The sequence below is a fragment of the Eptatretus burgeri genome, chromosome 17 (genome assembly GCF_056783735.1).
Source record: "Eptatretus burgeri isolate ZD-2024b chromosome 17, Ebu_testis_v1, whole genome shotgun sequence".
Taxonomy (NCBI): Eukaryota; Metazoa; Chordata; class Myxini; order Myxiniformes; family Myxinidae; genus Eptatretus; species Eptatretus burgeri.
In genome coordinates, this window is record NC_140977.1 from 24443458 (window position 1) to 24468731 (window position 25274).

Consider the following 25274-nt stretch of genomic DNA (forward strand, 5'->3'; position numbering starts at 1 on the left):
GTAACGAGGGGCAAATAAGCATCATTTACAGTCTCGACAACTAGGTAAGTAAGTACACAAAGTTGCTCCTACAATGGTCACTTTTGTCTTGGCTTTGCACTTGACACCCCAGCCATGAAAGTATTTATCAAATGTTCCACTGTTCATTAAGAATGGGACACTTCATGCTGAGTTATCTTGGTTTAGCAGCGTGGTTTCTCAGATTATAACGTTGCACCTGGGCTGTCGGCAAGGAGCAGGCCAAGCATATCGGTGTCTTTTGGCATGTATCGTATTTCCTGCATCTAATGTTAATACGGTACTTAATGTCATATTTAAATTCCACATCAATAACCATGACTATCAGGTATATGTATCAACCTAAATGTTAATATGTCTTACCTGTGGTGAGTTTGGTGACTTAAAACGTTTCTGCCCTCAATCTGCATCCTCTTCAGCCGAACAGATAGCCTATTTGGCCAATGCTATTCCATCTGCTCCCCTGCTTGTTACTGTCGTGGAACCTACCACAGTTGCTGTTTCAGATGACATAGCATCAACTTTGAAGGTTCCTGATAGCAGTAACTCAAGTGTTTTTTTGGATGGCTTTACACTTGTTTTCCTCCTTAAGGAAGAGGGAAATGCCAAATAATGCCCCTACCTACCCTTCATAAGTGAAATAAGGTGGTTTTGGCTACCAAAGAGTTTGTAATGTCGGATACAGCTCAGGAAACATCTGATCTGATATCCACAGGAGTCACTTTCATATGAAAATGTTGACTCTGCCTGTAGTAGAGATCGGTCCTTCAGAGTGTGTCAGCGGGTAAATGCGTTTCACCTTCAGAAAAAGTTCAGAGCAAAGCTGCCTTGATTCCTTCTTGTGTGAATGACGACGAGTTGCATGGAGACTCCATTGAGGAAAAAAAAAAGAACTAAAAGCTGATTGTACTTCTGGTGTCCACCCCCTTCCTTCACAGTGCCCCAACTTACCCACAAACAACATTTCAACCCCACTAGCCACGATGTTGCCTGCCTCAGAAAGCATGCCTGATTTGTTGAATATGGCAGTAGTATTACCAACATATCTTAGGAACCGGTTGTTGAGAGTTTTCTGGATAGTGCCTCTGAAATGTCTGAGGGGGGATCACATGACATGTAAGAATGCCTGACAACCAATGACTCAGATGTCTCACCAACTCAAACTTGTCAACTGAACCTCCACGAAAAGACATATTGACATCAAAGATCACTTCTCTGACCTGCATGGGTTTATTGATACTGCGAGGAACTTTTTTCTGTCGGCTTAGTGACTATCACTTCACTGAACCCCAGTGTGGTAGACTGACAAAGCATATTGTTCAAGCAAAAGGAACGATGATTTTTGGTAACTTTTTTTTATTATTATTACTATTTTTTGTATACCTTGTCGAGGATTGTATGAGAGCAAACACACAGCGCACAGCAAGGTGGGCATGAGACAAGAGGGGTGGGAGTGGGAAGGACAAAACAGTGGGGAACAGAGATATTAGGAGATCTGTGGAAGGGAGAGGGATGGGGTGGGGAACATGGGGAATACAAGATGAAACATTACAGGGACTTTCAGGAAGGAAAGCAGGGAATTTGAAGGAGGTGGGCTTGGGGTGGATTAATGGGGGTGGAAAAGATCAAGGATCAAATAAAATAAAGATTGTAAAGGCTGTAGAAAAAAAATCCAGAAGTTTACCACAGTTGATGCAGCATCTGTCACACCTCCTTATCTAACACTTACATTTGTTCTTTGTGGCTGTTGTTTGTGTCCTTTATGACATCCTTAAAAAGAGTAAGTTTCCTGTTTCCTGAATGATTTTCAATTTTCTTTGACTGCCAGGCAGACAGAGTGAAAGAAATCGCACCGTGTCCGAAAGAAGCGGTGAAGTTTGAAAACTGAACAACACAAGAAAAACTAAACACCAAAAAAAACTAATATAAAGGTTCCTCTTTTTCATTTTTTGATGGAGGAATGGAAGGACATAAACAAATATTGAAGCAACTTCACTGCTAAAAAAAAAAATTATCTCACTCATCTCTATGCATGTGCAATCAGGGCAAATTCAGAGCCAAAGTTCTGTTAAACTACAGGTTCGTTTTCCGATCTGTGTTCAAAATATAACTTTCAATTGAAATCAAGTTGTTCCTCGATCATAAACTGATGTTTGTGGATAGGACAGATAGATAGACAGAAGTGAACCAATTGCTTAACCCCGCTTTTCGCTTCACGTGCGTGGGGTAACTAACCACGACTGGGATTCCTTGCCAGTTGAGAATAAGTCTCGGCTCTGTCTTTTGTTGTCAGGTCACCTTGTTTGAGCTGGCCTTGTGGTGAACTTGTTTTTGCTGATAAAACTGCTCCTGGTAATACAGTTGAGGGTCTGCTCTACAAGTCCATAAGGCAGGACATGTATTTCTTCAACGTTGGACATGCGTTTCACTTGTGAGAAATACTCTTTTAACCCCCAAAAATGTTTAACATTCTAAACAGAACAAAGCCTGAGAAAATGTACTTCAGATCAGCTTTAAGACCAACCAACGTACATGGTTATTCGAAGTTGTCCAACTTGAGCACATGCATTCAGACCCTCAGGCTCGAGTGCATGGCGATACAAGAAACGCTTGCTGTTTCTACCTTCGGACATCATCAGTTAGACAAAAGCTTAAAATGCAAGGCGTTTAAGGCTCGGCTTGTATACCATACGACTCCACATTGCATGAGGAGCACTTTTAACAAATGCTCGATTTCCATAAAGCAACGCGTCAAACCGTAAAGGTCAGAGAGACGGAAATGGAGAGACTGGGGGACGTGTTCCTTTAAGAGACGTCACATGAAGGCACGATGAGCTCCTAACCGGTCTTTACTCGCCATGGTAACAGTGCCTGAAAGCTTCGTGATTAGAGACTGAGTGCAGTCCAACATCCCGCTATTAATAACGCCTCTCTCCTCTTCTATCCTCACTGCACAGTATCTTTCCTTAAAAACAAAAAAAACAAGTCTTACGGATGTGCTCATTGAAATTACATCAATGCAAGAGTCATCTTGTAATGTTCAAACAAGAGTCACGTTAGCTTGTTAATATGTTGGCATGTTGGTGCCACAGTCTACGGTTTACATTCTGCGTGCATCACAAAACATCAGTAACATCAGAAGGATGTACAAGAAAGCACAGACCTTGGGTCTGCCCACCACATTTCTCCAAGACCACAAAGACCTTTGTGACAGTGAACAATGCTTGCACCATTATTATTTTGTGACGGCTACCCCCTTTGTCGACAAATGCAAGCTTTGTTTGAAATAGGAAAAAAAATACATTGATGAGGTGTTCCTTGTTAATTTATTCCAATGATTCATTTGCTTCCATAGGCGAAGTGGCCTGTTGGGAAAATTGCTGCAATTACTGCAATTCATTTTCTTTCTTTCCACGATGCTTCCCCGCTGGCCAATTTTTGATCGAGCCACTTGTCCAGAAAGGTGAAAGCCCCTCAAAGCATAATGTTATAAATGATAATGTCTCCAACCATGGGTCCTTGATTATCATTCATCATGAAGAAATGTTGATTGACGAACTGAAATTGGATTCAAAATGTTGAAAATCGAACGGACATGAAGATGACCATCTAGATGAGGTGATGGGCTGGCATGACAACTTAGAGGGATGTGCGCTCACCTTTGAGCGATCCAGCCAGGGTTCGAATCCTGAACCAACTATAAACTGTCATCCTGGTGTTTTATGTCCAGGGCAATGAATCATTATGTGTACTGTCAATCAGATGGATGTCAATTTGGAGGACCTGTTGTTGTTGGTGACATTTGCAAAGAAAAGCGAGATTATCACTGGCACCCTGGCCAAAGTCCACATTCCTACCACCTTCAGTTAGACGTTAGGCCTAGTCAGCCAGTTCATGAAAGACTTCAGCCAAAAACGTTCCCTAGGTTATTTATGTATTTGTACGCAGCCTCTGGCTGCTTGGCTGCATCATTTTCTGGGGGCACGGCTGTGCTGCTGAGGCAATGCCCCATTACCAACAAGCTGGTACTCATTTCACTGACCTTGGAAGGATGACAGGATAAGTCAACTCACCTGGTGTTAATTCAATGGAAGGGGCTTGAACTCAAGACCTTAGGATCTTAAACCAGCCACCTCAACCATTCAGCCAACACCAAGCTTGTTCCCTCGGTGATGCCACAAGAAGGTGCGGGGAATAACAATCGAGGCCATTAAAGACTGCTGTAGTAGTAATAGTAGTCGATGAGATGAGGTAGCATTTACATACCAACAGAAATCTCATAATGAATCTCATAATTAAGAATATTTTATAACACATAGTAGTTGTTGTTGCTGCTGTCATGGTGGCTGTGGTTGTTGTTGTTTGTGTGCTCCTTCCATGTACTGTTATATGTTTTTATACTGCTTTGAAGAGTATTACTAAATATAATTTTGTGTGCTCCCTTCGTGTCCATCATGCATTATTCCAAAGGGTTCTTGCTGTCGTAGAATAATAAATGTTGCCATGGGAACCATTGTGCTTAACGCTCCTAATTGGGCTTCTTCTTCAATCCAGGAAAAATGGGTTTTTATTTAAACAGGCACCTTTCTGATTAAATGGACACAAATTTTTTCTCCAGGTCAATCGATTATTATCTTGCCAACGGTTTCAATTTTAGCTCACCTGGATTTTAGTCCGGTGAGATTATGCGATTGAGCAGTGTCCGTAGGTGAGTGAGTCAATCCGTAAACACCAGTCATTATCGCTCAAACTAAACACACGAATTTGATAAAACTTGGCCAAAAGCTTCACATCTGATGCCTAACGAAGGTGTATTGACCGCGTCAAAATATGCGCTCATTAATGGGGTCTACGGAGGGGGGGGGAAGAGTTACCCCCCCTCCAAAAGATGTATTTGCTCTCTTTTCCAAAACTACACACAATTTCAATGAAACTTGATCACAACCTTCATCACCCGTGATGTACCAAAGTTTGTTCAAGGCATAAAAAAGAAAAAAAAATCAGAGTCTAAGGAGGTCTGCATGGGGTTTGAGTGACTGTTGCTCCTGATCCATGTGAGCTTCAGGGCCCGCGGTCTTATTTTTATTATTGTACGACAGCAGGAACCCTTTAGAATAAAGCATGATGGATTCATGCACTGACACACACATGACCGAACGGCTGATTCTCCTTTTAGGAAAAGAAGATGAGAAGGAGAGAGAGAGAGAGAGCGCACAAGCCTCACGTGTTTGATAGTCAAGAGAGAAGCCAAAGATGAATTTGTAGTCAAGCTGACGTCCGTCCCTGCGTTTCGCTCTCCTGGCCAGACACATCAGGCAAGTACAACAAGCCATGTCAGAACCTGTGAAGCTTAAAGCGTCGTACTCAAAAACACTCGTAATTGACTGTGATGTTCAATCCCCCCACCCTCTCCCTGCAACAGTCGTGAAAATCTACACAAAGAATGTCCATTTTGTGTTAATGTTCAGCTGAATGAATGTTTGGGTTTTTCTTTTACTTGTGGAGCAGGTGGACAGGTATCGATGCAGATGGATATGCATTTAGAGAGGAAATTCATCAGAAGGGAATATGACTGAAGGGCTCGGTATATATAGTTCTCTCAGCGGAGGCCCATTTTCGAAAGAATAATAAACGGTAAAATGACGATAATAATGGAAAACGAAATGAAATGCTGGCGAATTTGTAAGGTGCTGGCTAAATTTAGCCATGCAAGCAAGTCGTGAAAATATGAGATACGAGGGAGGATAGAAAAACAAAAGAAGGCATTTTAACGTGGTTTACCCTTCAAATCCTGCATCTACTCTGATTCTGCAAGGTCGGTGGTTCGATTCTGACCCTGGTGGAGTCATACTAAAAAAAAAATTTTAAACCAGAAAGGGACTCGATAGAGCTCATACCCCTGCCTGGCTGAACAGCTTATGTTTTGTATCCCATTGATAGACCGGATCGGGATCCAAACCTTAACCAGAATCGAATCAGCTTCTTCTTGTCACCTAACCAACTCATCCACGTAGTTTTGTAATAACTTGTCCATAACTTTTTGAGATATCATGCTATATATATCGTTTTTGACCCCATCTCTCAATGGTGAAGAGTCACTTTAAAAATTCTCAGATCCAGATCTGGATGGATCTTCACCAAAATCTAATCAATTTGTGGTTGTCACACACCCAACCTGTCCAGCAAATTTGGTCCGAATCCGTCCATAACTTTTTGAGATATCTTGCTCACAGACAGACAGACAGACAGACCACCTTCGGTGGCAGAGGTAATAAGGTACATGAAGGTGCTTTCTCGCTCTACATTCAACATGCCCCTCTAACTGCACAGTTGGAGGAAAACAAGTGACGTCACAAAGATGGTGGCACCGGTACCCAGAGCACTCCAGGAACTTATGTCACATCTCTCCAAGGTCGCAAGTGTGTGTACATCTGAAGTGTGCATGCATGCGATGGCCTCGCCAAAAGCCTTAGACCTTGTCCAAAAAAAAGGAAAATAAAAATATACCCATTTCCAGGAGAATTTTAAATCCTGTATTTTAAATAGATTTGTGAACGTACTAGAATCAATTATTTTTTTGGTAATCTAGTGTTCTGCCTGAAGGCAGGTCCAGTGTTGCCAAAGCAGCCTCCCTAGCAAGGGTTACGCTGGGTAGTTTGCCATTGCCTTCCCAGCAGTCTGTCATTGGAGGAATTTGTAATTCGTTCAGGGTGCCAATGATAGCTCTTCTACTCTTCATGAAGGACACCGTGGGGTATTTAACGTCCAACGATTATTTCGGGCAGACGAGACACCGTGGGACATCCATCCGTGGGACAGCACACACACTCATGAATCATCCTGCCTGTGAAACACCAGCTTGACAGTTTATAGCTGGGTCTGGATTCAAAACCAGGAAAAAACCACACACACACACACACACACACACACACACACACACACACACACACACACACACACACACACACACACACACACACACACACACACACACACACACAGCTTAGAAGTGAGTGAGTGCGTATGTCTTGGCCATCCTGCCAGCCCCACCAAAATCAATCCAGAGTGATATTTCCCAATGTGATCTTCCCCCAAAACATTGCAATATTTTATTTTATCGATCAGTGGGCTTCAAATTGCTGTGCATTGGCCACAAAACATCATTGCACAAGTATGAACCGGCGCAACATCATCAGAAAAAATCATTACAAGGGCACATCGCAAGATTATCATGCGGATTTATTACTGGAGCCTTAATTCTTTGTTGGGGAATAATATCTGTGGAGAATGTGCAGGATTAGCACATAATTTGTGGCTATGTAAGTTTTGTGTGTGCAACTGCACAGAAAGGGGGGGAATTGAAATTTTTTTTGAGAAAAAGAACAGTAAGTAAGTTATAGTAGAGAAATGGGAGGGGGGGTGAATGGGGGTCATTAAGAAGTGAAGAATGAAAGGAAACAAGTGTCACATTTTTACCTGATGTGACCTTTGACCTCTTGATGCCAAAATCTATTCAGTTCATCGCTGCATCATAATATAAACTTATACCAAGTTTGGTCAAAATCCCATCACTGGTCCATAAGTTAGGGCAGTAACAGAATTTTTACCGAACCTAATCTCTAACCTTTGACCTCTTGATCCCAAAACCTAATCAATTCATCTTTACATCATAATACATACTTATACCAAATTTGGCTTAGATCCATTCAGACGTTCTTAAGTTATCCGGGCAGGACGCACGGACGGACGGACATCCGGATGGACAACCTGAAAACATAATCCCTCTGGTGACTTCATCAGCGGAGGCATAAAAAAAATAGGTGAGAATAGAGAAAAGTAATCGGAGTGGAAGTGAAGAGGATATATTGGGTGTGAGGGCATGGGTGTGCAGGGGTTAAAATATTTCCCCATTTTCACATCAGTAATTTAGATGGTGCTTCACCATACTCACCTCTGAGTTGCTTGTAGTCTGAGTTTGCTTCCTGACAGTACCTGACTCTTGGTGGAAGAGGATAATAAAAAATATTTACAATCAACAAGACAATGTTAGTGAATGAATACTACACTGGGATTCAATTCTGAATTCAGCCCACTGGTTGCATCATTATTGAGGTGCGGCTGTGCTATATTGTTTATTGATGCAGTAGCCCTGCACGTTCAGGCAGGAATTTGTAGAGGATGCCGGTGATAACTCGTCTACAACAGGTGGAAAACACCGTGGGATCTTTAACATACACTAACTAATTTGAGCAGATGGGACGCCTCGCCCCCCCCTCATTTTTATTTATTTTAATATATCGAGGCTCGTAGTGGGTATACACACTCATCTCACACACAAGGACATACAGACAAATACACGAGACACGACACAGGTCTATTAGACGAGACAAACACAGCCTGAGCTTGGGGTGGTGCCATAGCTTTCAGGGATACTCTTTGAGTACCAGCGACGTCACAACCATGGCTATGCCTTTCTCATAGCACTCAGTGGGGCATTTCCTAATGAAGGATTTTCTCCTCCCCATTGATACCAACCTACAGGGATTGGCTGTGCTCTATCCTTAACATCCATCCGAGGGAGGGCACACACATTGATGAATCATCCTGTCTGTGAAACACCAGGATGACAGTTTGTAGCTAGATCGGGAGTCAAACCCAGCCAGACCCCAGGCAAGATGGCTTGGAGGGGAGTATGTGTACCTCAAGGCCATCCTGTCAGCCCCATACAAAACAATGCAAGTACACAACACCCCCACCTTTGTAAATTACTCGCAGAGTACCCGCCCTATGGGCGAACTTGTTCCAAGCATGCAATATATTCTTCTGACGCATACCTTTATTTGAGTGGTGTATAGGCAAACCACCCCAAAAAAGAAAAACGGGGTTACGTGCACGAAGGAAAAACATATCTACTGCTTATAATTCAAAACACTTCACTGGACAGAGAAACGTGGAGGCAGGAATACTGTACTGTAAATGGTTGAGACTTATAATACTCTTCCCCAACTGGAGGCGGTGCTACACGATACAAATTGACATGGAGAATTTGCATCCCCCCCCAAGACCACTGACAAAGATTAAAAAAAAAAACACCCCATACACTAACTGGGGTCATGGTGATCCTCTGAAGGAAGTCTGGATGTAATTGGCCCAGAACTTTAGGAGTAGTGCGACAAACAAACAAACAAACACAGAAACATCGGTCCGTGAATTATAGTAAGGATTTGAAGGTTGCAAAATACTTTCTGAAATTTGTTTTCTCATTACCCCACGGACGCAAAGAAAAAAGTGGGGTTAAGCAAATGGTTAATGTTCGTCCGTCTGTCCATCTTATCAGTTTATGATCAAGGACCAACTTATTTAAATTGGACGTTATGTATTGAACATGAATCGGAAGACAAGTCTGCCGTTGAACTGTACTTTGGCTCTGAATTTGTTGCACAGATCGTGCATGAACAGGGAGGAGTGAGATAATATTTCTACTTGGTGCTCCAATACTCAAATACTCTCTCTGCCTGCCTGGCAGATAAACAAAAATGAAATCTTTCCAAACAGGAAATGTACTGTTTTTCAAGGACGTCACAATGGACACATATAACAGGCATGGATAGTTAATGTAACGTGTTAGATAGGGTGATGTAATAGACACTGGAGAAAACGGCGGTAAAACATGGAATAAAAATTATTTATATGCCTTTGAAACTCTTTAAATTGAATCATGTACATACTTGAACACTGTAGAGCACACATCACCTTCATAATATTTTCAAGAACCATGCTACATATCGATATATAGCGTGAGAGGGCACGGCACGTGTATTGGGGTGAAGAAGAAGCCACCAATATCGTTATGCACGATGCTGATTGGCGCTGCGTTCCATGGTGACCAATAAAGCCTTCATCTCCTCAACTGCGACTCAGTAAGATTTGCTGGTGTGCCGATAAAGAACAGAGCACAAGTGTATAAGGGTGGTGTATAAGACTGCTTCAGTTGCGCTAAACTTTTGGATTTTTTTTTAAACAATCTTTAAAATCGTTATTTTATTAAAATTGAAATATATACTTGAACACTATTGCATGGGGTATCGTGTTCTACGAACTCTCTAGTTCGATTAGAAATAGACGCAAAATTTAGAAATGCAAACACATTCATTATATCGGAAAAGGATTGTTTTCTAAGAAACATTTTTTAATACCATACACAATGAGTTCTCACTGCATTTACAAAGTACAATCAAAACGTTGCTGGAACTATCGGGTAACAACTTAGGTAGCGTTCATTAGGTAATCAGAAAGCCTTTTTGGTCCATCATGCCTGTGCCTTATCCACATCTAGACATTCTTACCTATTGCAGGTGAGGTAGTGCATCCAACACCAGGAGGGAAGTTGGACACAATGGTTTATTCTTATAAAATATACTGTGGAGTCTTTAATGTCGACAAGACGACACTTTAACTCCAGATGGCAAAGCTCCTCATCTAAAGGATGACATGTTCCACAAATCAACAACTTCTGATGACCTGCATGTACCAGAATGGAAAATGTCAGTTGAATTCAACCTGCCTTTGACCAAACCATGATTTTATAGGAAATGACCGATCCTTGAAAACATTTCCACAAAATCATTGTTGTCTACTTAATAATCATGATCACACCCCCAATACAGCCCACATTAGGAGATATTAGGAGACTTAAGACAAGACAAAAAAACCTCCAACAGGTCATGTTTGCAGGATGGATTATTTGGATTCCCTTCCACCTTCCTCCATTCTCTCTCTTTCTCTTTTCTATTTCCTCTCATAAGTCAGGTTAAGTTAAACTTTGCTTTTGTTCATTGATAGGGAAGTTATTACAGTTTGAAGCCAAATGGAATGTAGGTGAAGTTATTACTCTGCACATGTGAAGCAAAAATCAGGGTTAAGCAATTTGCTCACTTCTGTCTGTCTGTCTGTCTGTCTATCTATCTACAAGCATCAGTTTATAATTGAGGAACAACTTAATTTCAAGTGATTGTTATATCTTGAACATGAATTGGAAAATGAACCTGTAGTTTTGCAGGACTGTGGCTCTGGATTTGCCCGATTGTGCATGCGCAGAGAGGAGTAAGGTAATATTTTTACTCCGTCTGCCTGTCTGGCAGTGGAACAAAATTGAAAATCATTCCTAACATGAAACTTACTGTTTTAAAGGATGTCATAAAGAACACAAACAGACACGAATAACTGATGTAACGTGTTAAATAAGGTGGCGTCAAAGACCCTGCATCAACGGCAGTAAACTTCCAGGATTTTTTTTTTCTGCAACCTTTGAAATCGTTATTTCACTTCAACTGCATTGTATACTTAAACACTGCAGAACACAAATGGCCTTTTTGGCACTTTCAAAACCCTTCCGTTTAGCAGGACCTGTATAAAATATTACATCATCAAAACCAATGACATTTGCTGCTCGTTGACACCGCCCATATCCTTGTTGCTCAAGACAGCATGGGGTAAGGTGTTCTATGAACTCTCAAGTTTGTAAGGTATTAGAGAAACATTTATATTTTTGTGTAAGGTTTTATCCTTACTATAATTCACGGACTAGTGTTTGTGTGTTTGTTTGTTTGTCAGGCTACTCCTACAGTTCTGGCCCAATTACATCCAGATTTGCTACAGAGGATCAGCATAACCCCAAGAAATGTAGAGGGATGTTTTGTTTTTTAATCTTTGCCGGTGGTCTTGGGAGGGTGAGGGTGAGGGACGCAAATTCTCTATGTAAATGTGTATCATGTAATGACCCCTCCAGGTGGGAGAGGGTATTACAAGTCACACCATTTCAAGTGCAGTATTCCTGTCCCCACGTTTTCCAATGTGGTGAGGTGTTTTTGAATTATAAGCAGTAGGTATGTTTTTGCTTCCTGCATGTAACCCAGGTTATTTATGTTTTTTTCCTAGACAGAGCTGTCAGTTGCCTATACACCACCCAAATAAAGGTATGCATCAGAAGAAGGTGTTCCATCCACTGGGACCATACTCTGTGCAGAGCGTTGGTGCTGCCGAAGCAGTCTCCTTGGCTATTGGGCACAATCCTGGACGGGTCGCCACTCCGACACAGGATACCAGCATGCTGGCACTCATTTTGCCGACCTCGGAAGGATGACAGGCAGAGTCAACCCCACCTGGTATTAATTCAACAGGCGAGTGGGATTTGAACTCAGGATACTCGGTTCCTAAGCCCACCACCCTAACCATTAAGCCAACACCAGGCATAGAAGAAGGTGTTGCATGCTTGGAATGCGATTGCCGAAAAGCTGGGTCCTCTGTTAGTATTTATATAATATGCTGTATTTAACTTCAGGTATCTGGTTTTGTTTTCTTTCTTTGAAATGGCAATGTGATCCTTCTTTGGGAGTTTTTATTAACCTCCGCAATCGAAGATGGATGGAGGTTACTGTTTTCACCCCTGTCTGTTTGTTTGTTTGTGAACAGTATTACGGAAAAAACTCCTGGACGGATTTTGACGAAACTTGGTGGGGGGATTAGGTATGGTCCAAGGATCATGCCATTAGATTTTGGACTTGGTCCAAAAAAAATATATATATATTTTGCAACTTTTTTTCAAAAAAATTTCGATTTTATTTGAAAAATATTTGAATTTTTTTTGCATTTCTACATGTTTTAAGTGATTTCCAACCCCCCCCCAAAAAAAATTGTTAGAGAAAAAAAAACAAATTTTGCAACTTAAAAAAAAAAAAAAAATTTCGATTTTTTTTTTGGCATTTCTACATGCGCGTCGATCTAGTTTAGTTTATTCAATCGTGGTTCAGTCGAGTCTGATCCGTTTTGACCTACAATGAATAGGATATCAGGTTCACTTAAGTGACCCAGCAGTATTGGCGGCGGAGGTTTTGCACTCTACCGATTGCTCCCCCTCTAGTTTTTACTTGTTTTACACTTTTTACCTCCGTCAACAAGGTGGATGGAGGTTATGTTTTCATCCATGTCTGTCTGGTTGTTTGTTTGTGAACAAAATATCTCAAAACGTTGTGGACGGATTCAGACAAAATTTGGTGGAGAGCTTGGCTATGTGACACCGACGAAATGATTCGATTTTGGTGAAGATGGGAATCCGGATCTAGATCGGAGAATTTTTAAGTGATTTCTCACCATTGAGAGATAGGGCCAAAAATGACATACAGCACGATATCTCAAAAAAGATTGCGGACAGATTTGGACAAAACTTGGTGGACGAGTTGCTTAGGTGATAAGAACAAGCAGATTAAATTTTGGCTCAGGTCTGAATCTAGATCTGGCCTATCAGTGGGTTACAAAATGTAAAGTCATCAGCCTGGCGGAGGTATGCTCTCTGCTCTTCGAGTTTTCAATTTTTTATAATAAAAGATACAAAAGAGAAATATCTCTATCTATCTATCTATCTATCTATCTATCTATCTATCTCCATCTCTCCCACCCCACCCCCTACTTTCTGCCCCCCTTCTCTCTCCTCACTCTCATTCTCTCTCCCTCCCTCTCAACCTCTGTCGCCTCAGCTGGATGCTTTTGGCAACCAATTGTGCACAGAGTGCAGTCTTGTGCACTCCCTGGACAATCTTTGTCTCCAGCCATGTGCCGAGTGCACCAAGCACATCATGAAAGCGGCTGCATTGCTAGATCGTTGGCAGTTAGAGCAGGAATTTGAAATTTGCCCAGCACACCAAATTGGCAGAGAATTACCTAGTTTTGTGAAAAAACACTGTAGGATCCTTTACAATTCACCAGCAATTGCTGGCAGATGGGACCCTGGTTTAACGTCCCCATCAAACGGACGGCACACTCACTAATGCAATACCTTGTAAGTGGAAGCACCACAGAGACAGTTTATGGTTGAGTCGGGAAATTAACCCAGACTAGACAGCCCAAAGGCAAGTCCGCTACCGCTGAACTATCCTATCAGCTGTCAACCATTTGTCTCAGCAATGCTGATGCATTGTGACTGTCACCCACCTCCAACTGGCAAAGCATTGTAATCACAGACCTTATTTGGAATAAAGAGATACTATCCAAGGACAGCTATTTTCTTTGTGAAACCCTTCCTTATACAAATTAACAATAATACATTTCAAGCAAGTCCATCAGAGATGATACATGTGCATGTTATTATAAGGTCAAATATACAATGAAACAAAATCTTAACATCAACGAAAACTCGAATCAACTCCCATCAACCGACACCAAGTTGAGCAAAATTGTTCATTCGCAAGATGACAGAGGACTTCACTTACAATTCTTAAATATTGCCAAGGATAACCGTTTTGCTTTTTGAGTTCATGAGCTTGAAGCAGCCTTGAAGTATTTTTTGTGGGGGTTTGCTCTCTTTTGCATTTTCTCTTCAATCTCATTACTCCCTCCAGGTTTTCAAGACAGATGTTCACCACCATCTCAGATCACCCCCTATCCAAAGCCATGATCTTTTCTACCCCCATCAACCCCCCTTCCCCCTCAAGCCTATCTCTTTCCTTCCTGAGAGTTTGCTTCTGTATCCATCTTGTTCACCATGGGCATTCTACCCTACCCCTCATTCTTCCCCACATCCCATATTTGTCCAAGTCTCCCTCTATGTTGTCCCTCAACCAGGCTGTTGGTGTGCATCCCCCCTTCTCTTGCTACTGTTCCTTTTGTTCTGTTGTGTCCTGATCCATTCTGTGTTTTATCTCTTCCACAAGCCTTGATTTTGTACACAAAAAAAAGACCATATACTGTGTAGTGTATAATATAACTCCTCATGCTGGGATTCGATGGTGAAATCCCATATTGTGTGCTAATTGATCCATTGTCTACGAAAGTCATTGTGATCCGTCTCCAAAATACTCTGAAGTTTCTTCATGTCCTTCTCCAGTCTGTGATATATGTACAAGTTCCTATATGAACATTAGATCACTGTTTTGAAAAAAAACAAAACCCAAAACCTGGGGTCAAGGCTTGGAGAAGCTGGCAGTATAGCCTCGAGGTATTCACACTCATCTCTGAACTGTCAAGCATGGGTTTGAATCTCCACCCAGCTATGGTGTTTCGCAGGTGGGGCAATTCGTAAATGTGTGTGCTATTCCTCGTATGGACGTTAAACTTGGCATCCTGTCTACCAGCATAAGTTGGTGGACGTTAAATATGCCATGGTGTCCTTCACGAAGAGGAGGCGAGATCATCGGCACCATGAACAAATTACAAATTCCTGCTTTAATCTACAGGGGCACTACACCAGCAACAGAGCTGCACCCCACAGCAAATAATGCCACCCACAGCATTGTGCTCCATACAAAAAGAAGAAGATGAAGTCTTGTAGAAGTGCAGGATGACAAAGGCTGTGAAAGACAATGCACTGACAGTGTGACAAAGTGTACCAGGCAGACACGAGCAGCACAAGCGAATATAAGCATGAACAAATAAGGAACGAAGGAAAGAGCAGAACTGGAGAAATTGAAAAGGTGACTCCACAGAGAAGAGGAAAGGAGGACAATTAAAGTAAAGGAGGGGAGGTGAACAGAAAGCTTGGATTTTGTGAGAGTAACAAGGTATGAGGCTGGAGAGGGTTGTCGAGCTGAAAGGACTGGTGGGGCAAATATATTTTACTCAAAGGTGGCATCACATTGTAGGGATAAAATATGCAGGTAATGGGCAGTTTGAATAAGGATATGTAACTTTTAAACCAAAGCAACTTATTCAGCTCAAATTATGAAAATGATTCTCATAATTATTCTATGTATACCAAATTGTATGCTCAATCATGTCTCCCGCCTCACCAATTTCACTTCTTGCGTACATCATCAAGCTGACACGATGGCCTGGAGGTACGCACACTTGACTCTAGGTCATCTCGCCTGGCTTCGAATCTCGGCCAAGCTAAAGCCATTCATCACAGGCAGGGTGATTCATCAATATGTGTACCATCCTTCGGATGGACGTTATATTGGGCATCGCGTCTGCCAGCATTATTTGGTGGACATTAAAGATCTCATGGTCTATACTTACTGAGGAGTAGGTGAGCTATATCGCCGGCACCATGGCCAAATTATAAATTCCTGACATAACTACTGCTGGGAAGGCAATGTCAAAACCACCCAGTATAATCCTTGCCAAGAAACTGCTTCAGAAGTACTGAACCTGTCTGTGGGCAGAACACCAAATTACGAATACGGACATCATCATCTTCATGCACCACATACTCAATGTAAAACGTTGGTGCGGCCGAAGCAGTTCTTGTGTACATACTGATTGTGAAACTACATCGTGCTGTTCCCGTTAAACTACCAAGACAAATATTTAAAGCTGGCTGCACTTTTCCTGTGAGATCTTTATAAAGTTCATGACTAAATACAGACGAGACAGCCGGCTTTACGCATGTTGGAGTCGAAAGGTTCTGTGTCGACCAAAGGACAGTGTGCTTCGATTTGCAGCAGCACCTGGTGGCATTGCATCATGATGGTAGTTTCGATTGGATTGGACTCCACAAGGTAAACAAATGTGATCGGCTGCCAAATGAGCTATCTCATGGCGTACAACACCCAGCCTTCGATGGAGGTCTCCCATTCAAGTGAGAACAGCACCGGACTGTGCTTGCCTCCCGAGATCCAACAGGATTAGCACATTCAAGTCAATATGTTATCTTTTTTATTTGTAGATGTCGAGGCTCAAGGACGATCTTTCAAAAAAAAAAAAAAAGTTACATTTAGGGAAGAAGTCCAGTCATTATGGAATAGCCTGGTGTTGGCTTAATGGTTAGGGTGGTGGCTTGGGATTCTAGGGTCCCGAGTTCAAGCTTCGTTGGCCGCTGAATTAATGCACCAGGGGTTGACTCAGCCTGTCATCCTTCCGAGGTCGGCGAAATGAGTACCGGTGTGTACTGGTAGAGGGGCACTGCATCAGCGACACAGTCACGCTTCCAATAAATGATAGCTACCCCGGCAGCTAAGCCGCCATGCGCAAGAAGAACAACATTATGGAATGACATAAGCGAGTGATATTACTTTGCGACTCAAACATTAATTTGATGTCTTTGCACATTAGATAAATGTATCTCATGACAGACATTTACGAAAGGTATTTTCTACATTATAGACATTTCTGAAGGAAAGTGAAGAATACAGCAGGCTATCCACATGAGCAGCAGTTTAGTAGTGTAATTAAAGCCAGGATTCCTCTGCCGACTGATATGATGGGAATATCAGTCCTTCCATCCATCACACCATCAGGGATGCCATCTGGAAGGTTTATGTCAGGATTTTGGTATTCAGCCTGGATATCAGTATGCGGTATGCAATAGCTTCTTTTTGAATGATGCCAAATCACCCGATGTCCAAACGCGAGCACAATCACAGGGAACAGGCAGCACAATGGAATGCCCCACACCATGGTGCCCCCCACGCTCCACCACCCCCTCCTCATTCATATCATACGTTTTATTATTCTAATCTTTCAACAACTAATATTAACATCAACTTTCCATTTGTAATCTTTATTTTCCAGTTTCCAATGCATAAGTATTCTTTACCCCCACTGGAGTAATAAGGAAGAAATTACAGCATGCCATCCAGAAGGTTTTGGCGTCCATGCTACAAAGCACTCGGGGTACCATCAAGGCTTGTGGTGGGCCAACATGTCATTAAAATGGGGGTTTATCATTTCGGCAATGCGATGAATGTTCTACGAGCAAGGTAGGTATAATTTAATAAGACAACGTGTAAGGAGCAATATCACTTTTGATGCATGTTTTTTTTCACTGTTGTCCTGTCTCACTATATAATCCATTGTATATTGACCAAGAGTGATTAATTAGTAAATCATTTTTAAAAATTCATTTATGTGAAGCTTCTACATTTCTCACTCACTCGTCTTGCAAACGACGAGACCAAAAAATAAATAAATAAATCACACACCCTAAGTAGTGACCAGCTTCGCTCTTTAGCCCATTTGTTGCTGCTCAAGATTCCCAAGACCTTTACTTAAGCTCCACAAAAAAAAGAAAGAAACAGAAATGACAGCAAAGGGCTGAAAAGACTGGATAATCAAATCCAACCTCCAAAGTGCAGTTTGTTTGGCAGGTAGACGTGGGCAAGGAAGGAAGATGACAATGATGCAAGGGATTGTATTTCTGCCTTCTCTCCACAAGCTTCAAGTCTCTCCAGCTGCAAACATATCGAGTAACAATTTCACTCTGCGCAAATGTCGGGTTTGGTTTGGAATATAAAATTAAATGGAAACCGTATTAATAAGAGTAAACTATGATGTATAGTTTGTCAAAGTACAAATGTAAACATACCATCTTACTATAATGCAGATATCATATGTACTGTATGTATCCAAAATAGTGTCCCCTGGTGGTTTGCGTGCAAGCCGAGAAGTGGATGGGAAACTGAAGCAAGAATTCAATTGTAAATATATACAGGTAGTGGACACAAAATGGAAACACCTGGTTAAATGAGGGACACCCATGTGTGTGGCCCATATGTTAATTAAACAGCACCGTCGAGTCTGGCATTTTACTCAGGCTGACTGGCAGGTCTCCAAGCAGCCATAAAACTTCAAGACTGGTCTCCCATCGCTACTGTCTTCAACATCAACTTATCCTGGAAATTCTTTCAAAGAATATCTATCTCTATCTCTATCTCTATCTCTCTCTCTCTCACAGATTTATCCCCTCTCGTCTTCAGTTGTCCTTCCCTTCCTCCCGCCCATGGTTCACTGAAGCTTGTGGCGACGCAGTTGTCCTGACACAACTTGCCTTTGCTTCATGGAAAGAAAACTCAACTGATGGTACTCTCAGTTCCTTCCATAAAGCTCGGAACAAGTGTGCGTCTACCCTCAGGAGAGCCAGAAAACAACATCGTTCTAATCTCAGGTCTGAACTCTCAAACCTCTCTCCCTCCTTCAAATCCTGATGGCGTCTAATCAAATCTGTTTGTGGTGTATGTTCCCCCTCCACCCCCTTACCTTAAATGGAACACACTGCTGACACTGCACATGAAAAGGCTGAATGCCTAAACTCGGTGTTTGCATCTAAATCTTGTGTCCGAAACCCATCGCTTTCTGTAACCACCTTACCCAGTTGCACCCAACTGTCGCTGGACTCTGTGTCCTTTCCTTCTGACAAAGTGGAGAGTTTTCTGTCAAACCTCGACTCAGATTCTGCAACCGGCCCAGATGGCATCAGCCCACGTGTACTAAAAACCTGCTCCTCTACTCTTGCTCACCCTCTCATTTGCTCAAGGTCATCTGCTATCTGCTTGGAAATCAGCAAACATTATCGCTCTGCATAAAAAGGTGCAAAAACAGATCCCTGCAACTACAGACCAATCAGCCTTCTCCCAATCATCAGCAAGGTTATGCAATCCATCATCGCTTCAGACATGAAATTGTTCCTCTTCTCCAATGGCTTCATTTGCAATCATCAATTTGGATTCAGATCAGGTTACTCCACCCTGGATATTCTGCTTCTGCTCTTCTAAAAATGTATCGAGATCTTCAATGCCAGACATGAAATCAGAGCAATCTCCCTAGATATATTGTGTGTTTTGACATGGTCTGGAACCCTGCCCTGCTCAGCAAACTCTCTTCCTATGGTATCCAAGGCCATCTCCACTCATGGCTCGCAGACTTCCTCTCCTATCGCAGCCAACGTGTGGCCCGAAATGGAGTTCTCTCATCCCCTCTTCCTGTCCAGGCTGGAGTTCCTCAAGGTAGCGTTCTGGGCCCTGTTCTTTTTCTGGTTTTCATCAATGATCTCTCTGATTCTCTGGAAAATCGTCTTTATCTCTTTGCTGATGACTCCACCCTCTGTCGTACCATCTGTCATCCCTCAGACCGGCAAGCAGCAGCTTCTTCGCTCTCTGCAGATCTGGGTAAAATGACAAACTAGTTCAACACGTGGAACATGTCTTTCAATCCTGACAAATCTCACACTCTCACTATGTCTCTCTGAAAGGACTATTTAGAACCCCCCCTTCAACTTTTTCAACAATCCTCTGGAAGAAGTCCTTCCATTGAAGTTTCTGGGTCTCACTATCTGCCATGATCTTTCCTGGGAAAGCCACATTTCCTACCTGGCCTCCAAAGCCAGTCGCCGACTGGAAATCCTCCATCATGCAAAGTCCTTCCTCGACCAACCTGAGCTCCTGACCACATAGAAAGCTTTCCTCCGCAGCCTGATGGAGCATTGCTCTCCCCTCTGGGCTGGTGCTCCTGCCTCTCACCTTTCTCGGCTTCACGCTGTGGAAACCAAGGCATTTAGGATCATTGGTATCTCCTGCGATGAGGCTGAGTATTGGGGACTCTCACTCTCTCACCACAGGCAGGTCGGTTGTCTTTCTGTCTTCTACTCTGTCCTCTCCAGTCTCGCCCCCCCCTTGCTCTGTCTGTGATATGTCCCCACCATATTTTCACAGGGTGCTCAAGGTCCGCCAACAACCCCCTTCTGGTAAAACTACCAAAATCACGAATCACTCCTCACCTTCACACTTTCATTCCTCTTTTCCCGCCTTTGGAATAAGCTCCCACACTCTCTTCAATCCCATTCTTCCCTCCAGGCCTTCAAAACAGCTGTTCACCACCACCTTCTATCTTCCCCCATCGAAAACCTCGATCTTTTCTAACCCCATTAATCCACCCCAATCCCACCTCCTTCAAATTCCCTGCTTTCCTTCCTGAAAGTCCTTGTAATGCCCATCTTGTTTACCCCATGTACTCCACCCCATCCCTAACCCTTCCACAGATCTTCTAACGTCTCTGTTCCCCACTGTGTTGTCCTTCCCTCTCCTGGCCCTCTTGTTTCATGCCCCCCCTTGCTGTGCATTGTGTGTTAGCTCTCATACGAGCCTCGACATTGTATACAAAAAAAAAATCCCGGCATGGTTAGGGTCATGCATAAAAATGCTGCACAGGCCTGTTTGTCTCTAATTATGGCTCGCATGGCTGCAAGAGGAGATCTCCCAATGCCCTCCTTTACAGAGCACACACGTGGTCGCCCAATGGATTGATTATGATGACATTGATGTTATCCAGATGTCATGGTCCTCTCAGTCACCAGATCTGAACCCAATCGAGCATTTATGGGATATTTTGGAACGATGCCTGTGACAGCATTTTCCACCTCCATCAAATAGGTGTGAGTTGATTGAGTTTTTCCCATGGAAGAATGGTGCCACATCCCTCCTGCAGAATTCCAAACGCTGGTGGACTCTATGACATGGCGCATACAGGCCGCACTGGCCGCACGTGGTGGCCCAACGCCCTATTAAGTGACTTTACATTGGTGTTTCCATTTTTTTGTCCACTACTTGCATGAGCACACAAAATAATTTCATTTCAAAACGAATTAAATAATGAAACTATCACAGAACATGGTTATATGAGCTGTTTGAGAAGAACAGTACTTAAATGCCCATAGTAGACAATGAACCACACACCGGAGAAGTCAATGCCCAAAGGTTTTATCCACTCAAGCACCAATCTGCTCCAATGATGGATGAAAATCATATTGCATCAAGTTCTCATTACACCCTTCTGATTTTTAATGATGCCAGCATCCTTTACAACGGCTTAGGTTTGGCACTGTTACGGAGCTCACCGTCCTCTGCACTGATAAAACTCAAAGCAAGATATGACCTTGGTGATGTACAAAAGGGAATGTACGGTCAGCTGTTGCATTACTTTAACAATTGGGACTGATAGATAGAAAAGTACCGATAAATCTGCGAAATTGATCTTTTAAACCTTAAAGCAGGTGTGTCGCTGGGAATGGGGAGGAACAATCATAGCAGTTGAACACGTGATGTCAAAGTGAATATCGGCCCTCGACCATGTCCCTGGGATCTCACATCACGAGGTAGCATTTATTTATACATAAAGATCGAGTTGCCTTGGCAATTACTATTAATTCACTTTAGACTGACACTAATTGATGAATCACTTTTACGTATAAGATATTCATGTAAATATTTTCAAGTGTTTGTGCATTTGTGCATTAATCTTTCACGGCCGAACTGTAGCACCAAAAGACCCCAAATTTTGGGTGTAGTACTTCAGAATTTAGCCAAGGTTTTAAGCTACCACACATTGGCTTTGACATCTGTTTTGAGGCCACCAAAGACCGCTATAAAGTGTATATTGGGATGTGGGTCAAGCAGTGCTTGTTACCAGCCAGCAAGCAAAATTTCTGAGGTCAAAATGTGAACTCAAGGTCAAACTTCTTAAGTCATCAATTTTCAACTGAAAAATCGTCAATTTTCATCCTATTAACTAGTAGGTTGAACAGGACTTGCATCGTCCATCAGTGAATTGAGAAAGCAACTATTTTTTTTAGGTCAAAGGTCAACTCAAGGTCAAACTTCTAAAATCATCAATTTCAATCTGAAAAATAATCACTTTTCATCCGTTTGACCTCAGCTTTGATTAAGATTGTCAATTTTAATCTTAATTAAATGGACAAGTTGATGTATCCAAGGCAATCTTTAGAGAGGGTGGTGGATTTTGTAAGTATCATGCTCTGCATGACATATTTTCTTGTTTGATTATTGTAATTACCTAAAATATATCCCTGGCAATTGATTATAATTATATGAAGATTGTCAGGATTTGTACAGGCCTGGCCTAAAAAAAAAAAATTGCCTATTCCAATAATCGCAAACGGTTCTCCCATTGCCACGATTTGAGTGTCTTGGAGTTCTCATTGGTCCTATTGTAATAAGAACGGTTGTTTTCCTAAGAAGAAAAACCATGCATTATCAACAAGAGCAGCAACGCTTAAAATAATTTTAATAGGGCTCTTACGAACACTGCTAATACCCACTCTCTCTGGGAGCAAAATATATAGGTAGGAATTTGTGGTTAAACTACTTGCACTCTTCCAAGTGTTCAGGTGAAAACTGCAAATAGTCTCCCCAGATTGGCCCAACCGGTTTAGATTCTATAATTATCAGACGTACATACACAGAGAAAATTGCCTCATTTTATATCGTAGGATGGCTCATCAAAAAGCGAAGTCAACCCTGTGGCATCAGGTATGCCAGATCTAGAATCTAATCAGAGTGCAGTTGTTGTGTGACATAGATTGTCGTAATGAATGCAGCCTGCCATCAGCTCCTGACCTGGTGTTATTTCAAGACGAAGTATGGTGTTAGCTTAACGGTTGAGGTGGCTGCCTTAAGATCATAGGGTCTTGAGTTTGAGCCCGTTATGCCCGTAAATAACACCAAGTGGGTTGACTCAGCCTGTCATCCTTTTGAGACCAGCAAAATGTGTACCAGCTTACTGGAAATGGGGGGGGGAGGGGGGGAGGGGGGGAAACTGCATCAGTGACACAGCCACGCTACCAGCAATGATGCCACCAGCTGTTCAAAATGAAATATATTTTTTTCAGTCGACAATGTGAGTGGCACGACCTCAGAGAGACTGTAACCACCACCAGTCCTGAAATTAATGGTTGCGTTTTCCTACTATGATCAGCCAGGTCACCAGGCAGCACAGTCATTAGCTGAGGTGTTGTCAATGTTAACGAATGCTACCCTGAGTGTTGGTACGTGATCACGACTGGAATAAAAAAGGTGGCTTGTGTAACCTGGATGGAAGCACAAGTTGGTGGCCTAACATGGTTTACTACATGTTGCATGCGCAAAAATGTCATCTCTAGATGTTCACCACACCTCCTTTCTCCAGAGTGGTTGGGCTTCTATATACGGTCTTTTTATCAGCTCTTCCAACTTGCTTCGGTCTCTCTGTGTCATTGGGAGGCGAACAGCCTTTGAAATGCCGAGTCTAGAGTGCAAGTAGGAAATAAAAGTGATCGATCAGTTTAATGATAATTATGAAAGAAAATGCCAATTTAAAACAATAATAATACCTTTGTGAATGAGATAAACAAAGTGACGATTGGTTTCAAAACAGCAATGTGTCATGGCTTCTTGCATCACAGGTCACATTTTTTGCTCGATGAATTACTTATTGATTTTCAAAGAATGACTATTTCACTACTGCAGTGCAATTAAAAGTGGATTCATACAAATGAATGGCAGAGAAAGAAGGAAAAATTACACAAAGCAGGAAGATGTCAATGAGGTAAGGTGGGAAAGATGCCCAGGTGAGGGAACATAGTGCAATGGGACGACAATCTAGTTTGTCAAGTGAGCAGTTGCTGCCATCTATCGGTTATACTTGTGATCAATGCATGTCAACAAGCTTAAAGGAATTTCATAAAGATGGCGTGCTCAATGATGCAGCACACTCCTTGTTGATACCAAATCAAAATGGCAGTGTTCGTTGAATTCTACCCCACCACTAGGGATCAATGTCAAAATCCATGCCATTGTAGACATAAACACTAATTGCAGCAAGGAAGTACCCGAGTGCTCACCTTTCTATGTCTGATGGCAAAAGACCGAGCCAGTGGAGAGTAGGAACAGTCAGGTTTGAAGCATCAAAGGACATGGACTGCACACAGAGAGCAAACAGCACGAATAAGCCTATGGTATGCTTATATAAATTGTCGGATTTAATTAGTGTGGAGGGGAACAGAGAGAGAAAATGCCATTTATTAGCCTGCTCTTCTGTCTCACCATATCAATACGATTCATATATATATATATATATATATATATATATATATATATATATATATATATATATATATATATATATATATATATATATATATACAGTACATATATTCCATACTTTCATGTATGATGCAATCTTCATCTTTATCACAAGTGTCTCATGCACTAACCCTGATCCATCCATCCATTGAGACCATACTCTGTGCAGAGCGTTGGTGCTGCCTAAGCATTCCCCGTGGCTATTGGGTACAATCCTGGACGGGTCGCCACTCCGACACAGGATACCAGCAAGCTGGCACTCATTTTGCCAACCTCAGAAGCATGATAGGCAGAGTCAACCTCACCTGGTATTAATTCAACAGCCAAGGGGGTTTGAACTCAGGATCCTAACCATTAAGCCAACACCAGGTATACTAACCCTGATGCTACCCCATTTATCTTTACATCAAGCTGCCTGTGTATTGATCGATCAAAATAACCACCTCATCTCAAGCAACATCCCTGCCTTTTCATTAAAAAAGAAGACTTTATCCACTCTCGGCTCTCTGTGCCTCCCCAGTTCCTCCAGGATGTACTGTACATGTTCTCCCAGTCACCACCTCCTGGTTAAACAAACAAAATCCAGGGTTTCCACCCAATTCTACACTTTTCTCCCATGTATGGAACAGCTTTCTA

General features: G+C 42.2%; 1 protein-coding gene and 1 long non-coding RNA gene across 8 annotated transcripts in view; one reads left to right on the plus strand and one right to left on the minus strand.

Annotated features, from left to right (window-relative positions):
- The window catches only part of LOC147009571 (uncharacterized), a 120386-nt gene extending 105876 nt beyond the window's left edge, over positions 1-14510 (plus strand). The window contains exons 5-6 of the long non-coding RNA XR_015052927.1: positions 5195-5337; positions 11960-14510. This is a non-coding gene — a long non-coding RNA (uncharacterized LOC147009571). The remainder of the gene's footprint in view (positions 1-5194; positions 5338-11959) is intronic.
- SPO11 (SPO11 initiator of meiotic double strand breaks) overlaps positions 9849-25274 on the minus strand; it is a 51076-nt gene continuing 35650 nt past the window's right edge. For 3 of the 7 annotated variants that reach the window (XM_085862370.1, XM_085862369.1, XM_085862368.1), the window contains 5 exons: positions 24398-24474; positions 23691-23802; positions 18071-18179; positions 10365-10539; positions 9852-9948 (listed from right to left, as the gene is read on the minus strand). In XM_085862370.1, coding sequence (XP_085718496.1) covers positions 9936-9948; positions 10365-10539; positions 18071-18179; positions 23691-23802; positions 24398-24474 — 486 coding nt within the window. In that variant the 3' untranslated portion in view covers positions 9852-9935. Of the gene's footprint in view, positions 9949-10364; positions 10540-17493; positions 18180-23690; positions 23803-24397; positions 24475-25274 lie in introns of those variants that run through there. The other 4 variants (XM_085862366.1, XM_085862367.1, XM_085862364.1 and 1 more) reach the window with 3 other exon arrangements.